Source organism: Vanessa cardui, chromosome 21, assembly GCF_905220365.1.
Source record: "Vanessa cardui chromosome 21, ilVanCard2.1, whole genome shotgun sequence".
Lineage (NCBI taxonomy): Eukaryota > Metazoa > Arthropoda > Insecta > Lepidoptera > Nymphalidae > Vanessa > Vanessa cardui.
The window spans coordinates 11560612-11574326 of NC_061143.1; the positions used below are offsets into that span (position 1 = coordinate 11560612).

At 33.9% G+C, this 13715-nt stretch overlaps 2 protein-coding genes across 2 annotated transcripts; one reads left to right on the forward strand and one right to left on the reverse strand.

Annotated features, from left to right (window-relative positions):
- Positions 1-536: 536 nt before the first annotated feature.
- LOC124538965 (trypsin, alkaline A-like) lies at positions 537-1737 on the reverse strand. Its single transcript, XM_047116253.1, has 4 exons — positions 1649-1737; positions 1347-1494; positions 1016-1262; positions 537-929 (listed from the first exon to the last, which is right to left on the reverse strand). The coding sequence occupies exons 1-4, from the start codon at positions 1683-1685 to the stop codon at positions 642-644; spliced, it is 720 nt and encodes a 239-aa protein (XP_046972209.1). The 5' UTR covers positions 1686-1737; the 3' UTR covers positions 537-641.
- Positions 1738-8424: 6687 nt separating this feature from the next.
- LOC124538966 (trypsin, alkaline A-like) lies at positions 8425-9507 on the forward strand. Its single transcript, XM_047116254.1, has 4 exons — positions 8425-8504; positions 8626-8773; positions 8858-9104; positions 9191-9507. Exons 1-4 carry the CDS (start codon positions 8468-8470, stop codon positions 9476-9478), a joined length of 720 nt encoding a protein of 239 aa, XP_046972210.1. The 5' UTR covers positions 8425-8467; the 3' UTR covers positions 9479-9507.
- The last annotated feature ends 4208 nt before the right edge of the window (positions 9508-13715 follow it).

The following is a 13715-nucleotide window of genomic DNA, read 5'->3' on the forward strand; positions in this document are numbered from 1 at the left end:
TACACCCTAGTATCGGCTACATCAAAACGGCCACCGTTTAATGATATATTACAATTTAGCTTTCGAACATTGGGTAAGGTAAAAACTACATATTTCGTTTTTTGAGCATTAAAAACCAAATTATTGACTTTACATTTTCGCTGATTAAAGGCTGTAAGGCTAAATGAATTCAACCTACGTCACCTGACCTTCGATTAGCGGTAACTGTATCCTGTGGTTCCATAAGGTTTACTCTTAGACCGCGTGATTACTCGATTGATTTATTAGATATAAACTATAGATACAACAATAAGGAATCATTGATAGTCTGCAAGCGAAGTAGAACTCAATACTTGGGTAGATTTGCGCTCCTGCAGAGATGGAGTGAGTCTTTAGGGTCATATCTCATAGTACATCCTAAATAGGTAATACATATCTATTGTGTAATATAAGATTAATACTTTACATATGCCATCTTATTTGACTATACTAAAATAACTACATTAGAATTTTTATGAGTAATTTAACAAAAATTATTCACGAATAAAAGAAGAATATAAAAAATGTATTTGTGCGAGTGTATGAAAAATATATTTTTAATTAATTAAATCTATAGGTGGTACATGGCTTGGGTTGTCTTTTATTTCGGTCATGTCGTTATATTACACAGCGGTTCTGACGATCCAGTTGGTGAAATAAGCGATAGGGGTCGCGACAATGTTAGACCACGAGCTATTTCCGTAGTTGAGTCCAGAAACGACGCCCACTGTGACGTTGCCGAAGAACCAGGGACTGCCGCCGTCGGCGTTGGAGACGTTGTACCATTGAGTGTAAGTTCCGCAGAGGATGTTAGACGTGGAGTTGACATTTGTCTGGTTGGTCGGCAGATTGATGCCGCAGTTACTGCTACTAACCGTCCTTATGGAGGAAACGCTGAGAGCGTGTGAGGACTGTAACAAGGAGAACAACGTATTCATATACCCAATCGAATAATTATTAATTTTAGAATTGATTTAATATTCAGTAATCAACTCACATTGCCACGACCCCAGCCTCCTTGCGCCAAAACTAATCCATTGGGGATAACTGTTTGTGGCGCCGGAATAGCAGCCCGTTGTATGAGATGGCTGTACGTGATAACGGACGCCAGTCTCACTACGGAGATATCGTGAAACTGGGCGGTGAAGTTGTCTCTGGGGTAGTTGATAACTCTGTCGACATAGTTGATGACACCACCGGTGTGGAGGTACCTAGCGCCGGCGCGGATACGGTGTGAAGATGGTCTGAAAATAAGAGCAATACGGAAAAATATAGCTGATAGCTAACGATCGTTTAATTTATTCTTAAATAAGCACTGGAGCACTCACGATGCAGAGAAACAAGAGGCAGCAGAGAGCACGTATCTGGAGTTGAGGATGCTCGCGGCGCAAGTCTGCTCCCAGAAGGCCCACGGCTGGATAGTCTCCACTTGCACGATGGAAGGGTACCTTTGCAAATAATCAGCCGATGCTGCGCCTGATGGTCGAAATAGTTTTATTGAATTATATTTATGAATACTCTTCTTATACGTCACAGAATATAACATTAATCACTTTCCGAAATTGAAAATCGTTGATATTAATATAGATAAGAACATATAGAACATAGAATAATATATATAAGAACTTACCGACGAGGGCGAGACTCAATAACCAGATGAGAGCCATGTTAATTCACGTCTTTCCTTCGAATGATCCACTTCGCGCTTCCCTTATATTTATATAACATGTCATAATCATTGTAATCTCCAATAATTACCACAACATAGTATCTAACTTTATCAATACATTATTCAGGATAAACAACCAGATTACAGATTCTTAGTAACTACTGACTTCGTTTTTAATAGATAATATAAAAAAAAATATTGAAATAGTTTTGTTTCTTTTAACATACAAATAATATTTTTTACGATCATGAGCAATATAGCATTCATCAATTTTTTTTCACTTTTAATTTTTTTAATCTGTCCGATTAAAAAAATGTTAATAATGATTTCATTAGCGGGCAAAAATTGTATGCCACTTTAATCCGTTGGAATCGTAACATAACTATAATAATTATTGCCGTTTGGCGGTAGTATAAGTGATGAGGGGTTGATACCGTTCCAGGTAGTCTCGTTCAGGACCTGCTACTGCTAAAGTAAATTAAAAATAAAGGTCACCTCTTTTTACAAGGACCAATTTTAGGTTCTTTTCTCTTTCTTATATATATACATGATCTTCCTGTCTATATTTAAAGTATCTGTGATATTATTTTGTTTGGCGAAATAAACAGTGCATTATCACAGAAACGTGATTGATTCTCAACAAACAATTTTTTGTGGACTGAGGTATTCTGTTTACGCCAGTAAAGACACTGGATCAAAACTATAGTTCTATTTACGCAGAACCTTAATCTTGCCAGCTAAGTCAGAGAACAGAAAATTTGCATGACAAGCACAATTTTATCGATGAGATAATTTACATACGAAGATTTAGCGTAAAACATAAACATTAAAAGTTTAATATTATCAATGTTCAGAACATCGGCGATATCAGGAAAAGATTTAAAAATGGATTTGATATTTACGTGATATTCGACTATTGTGGTTATTCTGAGAAGGTTTTAACAATCAATATTTAACAAAAGATGTGTACGATTTGATCGTTCTTATCTTTATAATGTGCTAAGCCAATTTAGATAGATAATATGTAAGATATTAGAGACATTTTTTTTTTCTTCGTGAAGGTGTGGTGACAAATCAAATCAAATCAATTTTATTCAAGTAAACTTCACAATGAAGCGTCTTTGAATCGTCAATAATTAAATACGACCACTGCTTCGGAGAGCAGCTTCTAGAGAGAAGAAACGGTCAGAAACTCGCATAGTTGCTCTTTTCATATAAACAGATTTACAATGCTGTTATTTACAGTAATTAGTGCCCTATGATTGAACCCGAGCCTGAGGCGTTTCTTTCTAAAAAGTACTTTTTTAATTAATAATATGATTAATTTATTCATTTAGTCTTAATATTTTTTTTTAAATTTGGAAATGGTAAATTGACTATAATTCCCGGTATCTTATCATAAATGCGTATACCATTGCCTAAAAACGATCTCTTTACCGTAAGCAAACGGAAACTTGACGGAGACTAGACTACAAGAAATAAGAATAAACTTGTAACCCCAAGTTTATTCTTATTTCTTGTATTAATAGTATGTATATCAGCTTTGATGGAATACTTCTTTATATTCTTTTGTATAAACGTTATATTATCATAAATATATTGTGAATCAGCCGGTAATACTCCGATTTTTTTTAAATTTCTTGCGTAATGAGTTCTTGATATAATATTGTAAATAGTTCGGTTAGCTCTTTTCTGCAGAATATAAAAACAACTTCAACATCTGCTGCATTAGCCCATAGCAACATTCAAATAAGATATATATAATTAGAAAAAATAAGACTGTGTAAATTACTAGAATAAACTAGTTTAGCAGTACTTATATAGTCCGTGAGTTTTCTAATTACTTTTATTGCATAAATGGCACTACTTAGTTTCATTGCTAGGGCATACAAATGGGTGCCTAACTGCAGTTTGGAGTCAAGGGTTATCCCTAAAAAAACCGCCGACTCAACAAACTCAAGTCTTTCACTTTTTAAAGTGATCGCAGAAGGATTTGATTTGACATTTGGCAGGGAAAACCAATAACATTTAGTATTTTTTGCATTTAGTACTAAATTATTTATGTCAAACCAACCAAGAACCCGCGACAGAGCACTGCTTACAACGACATAGTTGTTTATTTTTCTGTCAAGTTTAAAAATAAGGATAGTGTCATCTGCAAACAGTACAATATCGCAAGTCTTTTTTACGAAATGAAGTAACTCATTTATTTGTATTAAGAACAAAAGAGGTCCTAAAATTGAACCCTGTGTTACACCCATTTGCGCCACAGCGCGATTTAATTTTACACCATTAACCAGAGCCTTTAAAATTCTTTCATTAAGGTAGAGAAATGAATTTTTTTGCAGGGCTCCTGATGCCATAATATTTAACCTAACGCAATTGAAAGCTTTCGATGTCCCAAAAAACTCCAATAGCATTGTGTGACTTTTCCCACGCAGCATAAATGTGCTCAACAAATGCTACACCCGCATCAGTAGTCGAGCGAGCGAGCTTTAGTGTAACCAAACTGTTGAGAATACAATAGCTTGTTCGAAATATAGTATAATAACAATTGATTAAGAATAATTTTCTCAAAAATTTTACTCAAGACTGGCAAAATAGAGGTCAAAATCAAATAAACAAAATCGAAATACAACCTATTTTGATTGGACCAAATTAAGGCTTATCGTCATGCTTCACTAAAGTTTGATTATTACTCTTAGAGTACTTACCGAAGGATATTTACAATTACGTCAAACTGAATTAATATGCGAATGAAATAAATGTAACAGAGGTTTAATATCAACCAAGCAAAGTAATAAAAACAGCCAAGTCTCGAGCAAAACGGGCACGGCCGTACCATCTTTTCTCGAAGCGATTCGCGGCTGTTTCGCCCCCCTATATCTTACGACGTGGACAAAGCTAGGAGTTTCGGTTTCCAGTTAATAATAGAAGGCATTAGATCAAGCTTAAGTTCGAAATTACATGCCAATTGAATTAATGGTATAGATGTTACGGTCGATCAAAGTTACACCATTTTGTCGCTCACTGACTCACTGACCGATTTTCAAAAATCTAAGGTAATTGTTAGACTTAGAAACTTCAAATTTTGCACCAAGATAGGTATAACATAGAAAACAATTTTATATTTGCGGTTTGGCAAGAACATTGTGTATGGATTTTATCTGCATTGTTAACATTGTTCGTTGTTTAAGTATCATATTGGATGAATACATACATAGAATAAAATAAAATAATAATATAAATGTCATACATAGATTATAATTAAAACATAATATTCATCATTCATGAAATTAATAAAGCTAAAACTACATTGTATTGCAATAAATATTGTATGCACCCCGATGGATAGTGTTGTGCCCGTCTGAATCGCGCTATGGTTTCGTAACAGAGCTCAGTCTAAGTAGTACTTTTAAAAAATCGATATTTAATCGATATTAATCGAAACTAAGAGATTTAATGTTTTTTGTTCATGGTTTAGTTTTAGCTGGTAACACATATCCCATCAAAAACAATACTTGTCAAAAAAACCAAGTCTCGCAACTCAGCTGTTCTACGGTAATAAGTTGTGAGATCCATGTAATACCAAGTCTTATCCACGTAATACTTAAGCGACTTCCTGTCTTAATACGCCCACTCCCTAAGACCACGATCGTGGTCCATAACAATTGAAAATCAATTGTGTCTGGAATCTCAGTACTCGAAGCATTAAGTTGTTACGTAATAATTGACAGCATCTTATAGTGACGCATTTCAGTCTTAAAAATCTTTAATGTTTTATATAAATATATTGACTCGGCCATCGCATGAAAACACGGGTTAATTAAATTATTTAGTAATGTAAAGAAACATGGTCATAGTTTAGTTTAGTCTTGAAATGATCTGTGTGCACTAGATGAAAATGTAATTACACAATTAACAAACATTTTCGAAAGCTTATTAATATAATAAATTTATTATACTGTTATTATAATAACATAATAAATAATCTTCCTTTGTAATAGTATTTTTCTTTTTTTTTTTTTTTAGTTTTTCCTTGATTCTTACACCAAACACTACTTATATTCCAAATTAGAAGCTTCTAGGTCTGCTAGAAGTGCCTTAGAATTTTGATGATCGGTGAGTCAGTCAGTGAGTGAGTGACAAAATTAAGAAACTTTGACCCGTTATAATTCTTAAACTACTAGTTCAAATTGAATGAAATATACCGTGTCTTTACAATGCTTGCATGGTTACTGAAAATTCAGTCTTCTAGTTTTATCCACAACGAAGTTACATGGGGTCGAAAATGGCCTGAATTGCTTCGAGAAAAGGATGGTACGGCCGTGCCGCTTTTTTGCTCGACTTGGTTTGTAAATAAATCTAATTCTAATTAGATATTCCGTCGGTAAGTACTCTAAGAGTAATAATCAAACTTTAGTGAATCATGACGATAAGCCTTAATTTGGTCCAATCAAAATAGTTGACCTGAGGAGAACCGGCGAAAGAAACTCAGCGGGATTTTTTTTTTGTTGTTTGTCTCATATATTATATAAACAATTTAATAAGAGATGAAATAGCTGCCTAGAGGCGATCGTTTTATTCCCAATGTGTGCTTTTGCACACAAGCGTTCCTTAATATTTTTTTTTAATTTGCAACAGATTGCAACAGAAGCATTTTGAACGCTTTCTAGGATCCTGTTGTAAAACCGTATACATTGCCCCACAAAGGAGTTACTGACTCTATGTAGTCAAGTAAAAGGAGCAACAAGTTTGTGTTTGTTCCTTGTACCTATGTTATGAGTATCACATTTTCTCATGAAACCATTAATATTTTTTCGTACATCCATAACATTGCAGAATATATATTGAGAAGCAACAGTCAACATTTTGATTTCTTTAAATTTATTCCTTAACCATTCTTTAGCTCCTAGGTTATAGATTGCGCGAATAGCGCACAAATATGGTATGGATAGCGGCTGCGTTGCCACACAGCACAATACCGTATGACATTATACTGTGAAAATAACTGAAACATACTAAGCGAGCCGTATCAATATCGGTACATAATTTATTTATTTTTGACCGCGAAAGCCGCAGAACTCAGTCTACTCGCCAATCCGTTAATAATATAAACACTGGCTCACTCACCCTTCAAACCGGAACGTAACAATACTGAGTACTGTTATTTGGCGGAAGAATGATTGATGAGTGGGTGGTACCTACACAGACGGGCTAGCACAGAGCCCTACCACCAAGTATAATGTTTATACAAAAGAATATAAAGCAGTATTCCATTAAAGCTGATATACATACTATTAATAAAAGAAATAAGAATACACTTGTAACCACTAGTTTCCGTTCGCATACGGTAAAAAACGTTTTTGGGCAATGGTATACGCAAATATGACAAGATACCGGGAAATATAATCAATTTACCATTTTCAAAATTTAAAAAGATTATTAAGACTTAATTAATAAATGAATCATATTTTTAAAAGAGTACATTTTAGAAAGAAACGCCTGGAGTTAGGCTCGAGTTCCATCATTTGACAATTACTGTAAATAACAGCATTGTAAATCTGTTTATATGAAAAGAGCAAAACTGCTTTCCAAAACGGTGGTAGTACTTAATTATTGACGATTCAATAAAGCTTCATCGTTAAGTGTTACTTGAATAACATTGATTTGATGTGATTTTACACCACAACTTCACAAAGAAATAAAAAAATGTCTCTAATATCTTATATATTATCTATCTAAATTGGCTTAGCACATAATAGAGATAAGAACGATCAAATCGTACACATCTGTTGTTAAATATTGATTGTTAAAACCTTCTCAGAATAACCACAATAGTCGAATATCACGTAAATATCAAATCCATTTTTAAATCTTTTCCTGATATCGCTGATGTTCTGAACATTGATAATATTAAACTTTTAATGTTTATGTTTTACGCTAAATCTTCATATTCTAATTATCTCATTGATAAAATTGTGCTTGTCATGCAAGTTTTCTGTTCTCTGACTTAGCTGGCAAGAATAAGGTTTTGCGTAAATAGAACTATAGTTTTGATCCAGTGTTTTTACTGGCGTAAACAGAATACCTCAGTCCACAAAAAAATATTTGTTGAGAATCAATCACGTTTCTGTGATTATGCACTGTTTATTTCGCCAAACAAAATAATATCACAGATACTTTAAATACAGGCAGGAAGATCATGTATATATATAAGAAAGAGTAAAGAACCTAAAATTGGTCCTTGTAAAAAGAGGTGACCTTTATTTTTAATTTACTTTAGAAGCGGGTACCTCTTACCAAATTTAGTTCAGAACCTTGAGCGAGACTACCTGGAAAGGTATCAACCCCTCATCACTTATACTACCGCCAAACGGCAATAATTATTATAGTTATGTAACGATTCCAACGGATTAAAGTGGCATACAATTTTTGGCCGCTAATGTGGTCATTATTAATATTTTTTTTAATCTGACAGATTAAAAAAAATTAAAATGAGGAAAAAACTTGATGAAGGCTATATTGCTCATGAACGTAAAAATATTATTTGTATATTAAAAGAAACAAAACTATTTTAATATATTTTTTATATTATCTATTAAAAACGAAGTCAGTAGTTACTAAGAATCTGTAATCTGGTTGTTTATCCTCAATAATGTATTGATAAAGTTAGATACTATGTTGTGGTAATTATTGGAGATTACAATTATTGTGACATGTTATATAAATATAAGGAAAGCTTGAAGTGGATCATTCGAAGGAAAGACGTGAATTAACATGGCTCTCACCTGGTTATTGAGTCTCGCCCTCGTCGGTAAGTTCTTCCATATTAATATCAACGATTTTTAATTTCGGAAAGTGATTAATGTTATATTCTGTAACGTGTAAGAAGAGTATTCATGAGTATAAATCAACAAAACTATTTCGACCGTCAGGTGCAGCATCGGCTGATTATTTGCAAAGGTACCCTTCCATCGTGCAAGTGGAGACTATCCAGCCGTGGGCCTTCTGGGAGCAGACTTGCGCCGCGAGCATCCTCAACTCCAGATACGTGCTCTCTGCTGCCTCTTGTTTCTCTGCATCGTGAGTGCTCCACTGCCTTTTTAAAAATAAATTAAGCAACCGTTAGCTATTATCCATATTTTTACGTATTGCTCATATTTTCAGACCATCTTCACACCGTATCCGCGCAGGTGCTAGGTACCTCCACACCGGTGGTGTCATCAACTACGTCGACAGAATCATCAACTACCCCAGAGACAACTTCACCGCCCAGTTTCACGATATCTCCGTAGTGAGACTGGCGTCCGTCATCACTTACAGCCATCTCATACAACGGGCTGCTATTCCGGCGCCACAAACAGTTATCCCCAATGGATTAGTTTTGGCGCAAGGAGGCTGGGGTCGTGGCAATGTGAGTTGATTATTGAATATTAATTCAATTCTAAAATTAATAATTATTCGATTGGGTGTGTGAATACGTTGTTCTCCTTGTTGCAGTCCTCATACGCTCTGAGCGTTTCCTCCATAAGGACGGTTAGTAGCAGTAACTGCGGCATCAATCTGCCGACCAACCAGACAAATGTCAACTCCACGTCTAACATCCTCTGCGGAACTTACACTCAATGGTACAACGTCTCCAACGCCGACGGCGGCAGTCCCTGGTTCTTCGGCAACGTCACAGTGGGCGTCGTTTCTGGACTCAACTACGGAAACAGCTCGTGGTCTAACATTGTCGCGACTCCTATCGCTTATTTCACCAACTGGATCGTCAGAACCGCTGTGTAATATGACAACAAGACCAAAATAAAAGATAACCCAAGCCATGTACCAACTAAAGATTTAATTAATTAAAAATGCCTTTTTAATACACTCGCACATATATATTTTTTTATTTTCTTCCTTTATTTCATAAATAATATTAGTTAAATTACTCATACAAATTCTTCTGTAATTATTTTAGTATAGTCAAATAAGATGGAATTATGTAAAGTAATAAACTTATATTACACAATAGATATGTATTATCTATTTAGGATGTACTATGAGATATGACCCTAAATACTCACTCCATCTCTTTAGGAGGGCACATCTTCAAAAGGATTTAGTTCTACTTGGCTTGCAGACTACAGATGATTCCTTATTGTTATATATATAGTTTTAACAACATTAAATGCTTAAATATATATATACAAATATGAACTAAAACTAGTTACTGTATAAATCTTGACCGCGTGGAATGGTGGCAAGAATGCTAGCAGCATTTCCCCGTTGAATCGCAATTCCGATCCTCTGGGCAAAAAACGAACCAGCCCTCGTGTCACCAGTGGAGGCAATGAGGCGAGGTGTTATACTTTTGATGAAGCTTTTTGCAGTTTTTATATATAGTTTATATTTTTAATATCTTATAAATCAATCAAATAATCACACGGTGTAAGAGTTAACCTTATGGAACCACAGGATACAGTTACCGCTAATCAAAGGTCAGGTGATGTAGGTTGAATTAATTTCGCCTTACACCAATCAGCGAAAATGTCAGTCAATAATTTGGTTTTGAATGTTCAAAAAACAAAATATGTGTTTACCTTACCCAATGTTTGAAAGCGAAATTATAATATATCTTTAAACAGTGGCCGACTTGATGTAGCCGATACTGTGTTCTTAGAAATAGAATTAGATTCCAGACTTCATCCCCAAGTAAGTAAGGATAAGCTTGTAACGCCAAGTTTCCGACTTCGCAAAAGTCAAAAAATCCTTCTTGGGATAAGGTATCCGTTTCTATATAATTATAGAAACGGAATATATATAGGCTCCGCAGCATACGCGGTTAGAAAAATTAGACAAGTAACTGATATTGATACCACTCGTCTAGTATATTTTTAGTTTTTTCACAGTATAATGTCATATGGCATATTTTACTTTGGGGTAACGCTGCAGACATTGAATCTGTCTTTATTTTACACAAGAGAGCAATCCGGTTGATTTATAATCTTGGAGCTAGAGACACTCTTCGGGATGTTTTTAACAGAGTAGGAATACTCACTGTTGCGTCGCAATATATTTACAACAATATTATGTATATTTACAGTAACATTGATCACTTTGATAAAATCAGTGATAATTATTGTATATGCACTAGGAATAAGAATAAGCTGATAACGCCAAGTTTCCGACTACATAAAGTCAATAAATCCTTCTTGGGGCAAAGTATCCGATTCTATAATAAAATTCCGCAGATATTTTAAACTATGCCGTTTCGTAAATTCAAATCGTTTGTAAAAAAAATACATCGGTAAAAAGGTATATTATACGATACAAAATTTTATAGATGATAAAAAAGCGTGGAGTTAATACCTGTTGACAGGCAGGATACGAGTACATTACATACGTATATAATTGAATTTGAGTAATATGACTCTCTTTTTTAAATGAGAATCGCAGAAGCGCCAAGTGGCTCAACTTACTCCTTTACAGAAATAGGTACATATATTCTGTCTTTGTCTAATCCATTTTATTCAATCTAGCTATTCCTCCTTATTTTAAAAAATGTTTCGAGTTCCTTTGTATTACTCATTATTTTGCAATCTCTTCCATCAAATGAGAGTCTAATCTAAGTCGTTCACCACTGGCACATATTGGTACTCTACAAAGCGAGCTCAAATTTCAGCAAGTTATTTTCATTTATATCACAAAGGTTTCATAACGAAACTTATTCTGAACTAAACACAGTTTATGCAAAAATAATAAAAGCTGACGAAGTCATTTTAGAGTACAATATACTCATTATTGCTACACTAGCTATTGTAACCCTAAAAATTTTATTATTTCTATAATTTATTTCTACTAAAATTATAGTATTTATTTTTATAAATATTTATCGGTTTTATAACAACACTTCGATTTTTGGACCGTAACCGTCGTTGTCTTAATTATCTGTCAATTTCGTGGAACGGCAACACTGCGTTTCCTGCGTCGTCATTCTATCGTTGTGCAGGCGCCGGTCGCATACCGACACTTGTGTATTTTAAAACGATATAATCATTTCTATTCGTGAGTATATTCAGTGAATAAGTTGGATAATTGGAATTTAATATATTGTTTCTACGTTTCGTATATTGGTTTTGCATTCGTTTCAGATTATACACGAATTATATACATACATAAACGGAGGGTTAACTACGTCTTCAACCTATTATTTTATATATTTGAGAGGTTTAGGCTACTAAACCATAGTAAAAGAATTTATATTTGCTTAATCGAGGCATATTATTGGTTTTTAGAATGATATTTAATCATATTTTTCGTTCAATTCCAGTCTTCGTAATATACCGGCCACGTGCATTATTTGACAAGCGTTGCCGAATATTTATTTATTTAAACACTCCTGAGGTGAGTTCATGCATTAATTACCTTTGTTAATCAATATCCTACATGGCTCAGTAATTATTTTTATTAATTTCTTCATATTTTACTCAAAAACTGAACATAGACCTTGTCCATGTATTGAATGACCTAAGTCGAATCCTATAGTGATTTAAATCGTTTAGAGGCACTGTTTCGTTAATATAAATATAGTTCTTGCTTTTCCATATTGTATTATTGCAAATTAAGCAATAATTACCTCATTTTTGACACTTTAAATGTCCAATTGAATAACTATAATCTTATTAGTTATTATTGAATTTTAATAGCTTATTCTGGCTTGTACCTGTGTCAAAGGCATTCTTAGAACCTTCTTAGTGCTTATGCAAGATAGGTAATAAGTTGTTTTGTTCACAGGGAGTGTTTTTTTATATGTATTTATATACATATATACTTTTAAATAAAGTATATTCTGAAGTACTACGGTGTTGCTGGGCGGACTCAGCTAAGGATTGTTGCTGAGTTCGAGCATCTGCTTCGTCGGAGGAATTGCTGCATGTCCAGTGCTGCTGCTGCTGCTTCTGCTGCTGCCGCTATTTTGGTTGCACGGCTTTTATTGATGCGTTTCATTTCTGGTTTGAGCTATCCTGCTTATTTTTATTTATTCTTCATTTAAAGATGCCAACTCATTAATAATATTAGATTTAACCGGTTGATATACATACATACATTATGTATTGATGCATAACAATATTGTTCATGACCAGATACCGTCAACGACCTCACTCCTGATGATTATTTTTTTTTAAATTTAAAATAATTTTTATCTGATTATTTTATAATTTTATTTTTTTTTCCAATAAAAATTGCTTAACCGATAAAGTTTTTTTTTGTCCCCGCGACATTATGACGGCTCTTTGTTTGCTCAATAGTTTTAGCAGCCCTTTGAGCTGCATGACGCTCGGCATCTAAAGTCCGACGGATCTGTGAATCCTCTTCCGACTCCAGTGATCTAGCCAGTTTAGCAGCCCGAGCTCTGCTAGAGCTTTTAGTTAAATTGGACTTTCGTTTAGGAGACATCGTAAAAAAACAAAAATAAAATGAATCGAACAAAATCGTTTTGGCGTGAAAAAGTAACAGACAGACAGACAGAGTTACTTTCGCATTTATAATATTAGTAAGGATTAAAAAAATGACTAACGTTAAAAAAATATATAAAATATACATAATCTATCTCATAAAGATATTTTCTTTATTTCTTGAGCCTATACCTGTTTAATTGTACAAATTTTTAATTCTATGCATTACAGCACATAACATTGCAAAATAGTCGATTAATTGATGTGTGTTGCTAAATGACATCAAGATTTATATTAAAGGTGAACATTTATTGTTGGTAACTTCACTAAAAATAAAATATAAACGTAAAATATTAAACCCATGACAAATTGATTAATCACTGACGGATTATTTTCAATTATCTTTCAATTATTTTAAGTCTAATGATAAATATAACAGAGAGAGAATTAACGGGTGGTCGTGGCCACTTTACCATCAGGTGGCCTCCTGAATATACCATAAAAACGTTAGTTACGACATTAATATAATTTAGAACAGTGATAGTTCACTAAGATAGTTTATGATAGTCTCAGTTCCGTACCGT

Bases quoted from the DNA above. Each gene is read 5' to 3' on its own strand.
- LOC124538965 (XM_047116253.1), bottom strand. From the start codon at position 1,685: ATGGCTCTCATCTGGTTATTGAGTCTCGCCCTCGTCG. The intron at 1,495-1,648 runs GTAAGTTCTTAT...TTCGACCATCAG, and splicing joins ATTGAGTCTCGCCCTCGTCG to GCGCAGCATCGGCTGATTAT. The intron at 930-1,015 runs GTGAGTTGATTA...TCCTTGTTACAG, and splicing joins GAGGCTGGGGTCGTGGCAAT to TCCTCACACGCTCTCAGCGT.
- LOC124538966 (XM_047116254.1), top strand. From the start codon at position 8,468: ATGGCTCTCACCTGGTTATTGAGTCTCGCCCTCGTCG. The intron at 8,505-8,625 runs GTAAGTTCTTCC...TTCGACCGTCAG, and splicing joins ATTGAGTCTCGCCCTCGTCG to GTGCAGCATCGGCTGATTAT. The intron at 9,105-9,190 runs GTGAGTTGATTA...TCCTTGTTGCAG, and splicing joins GAGGCTGGGGTCGTGGCAAT to TCCTCATACGCTCTGAGCGT.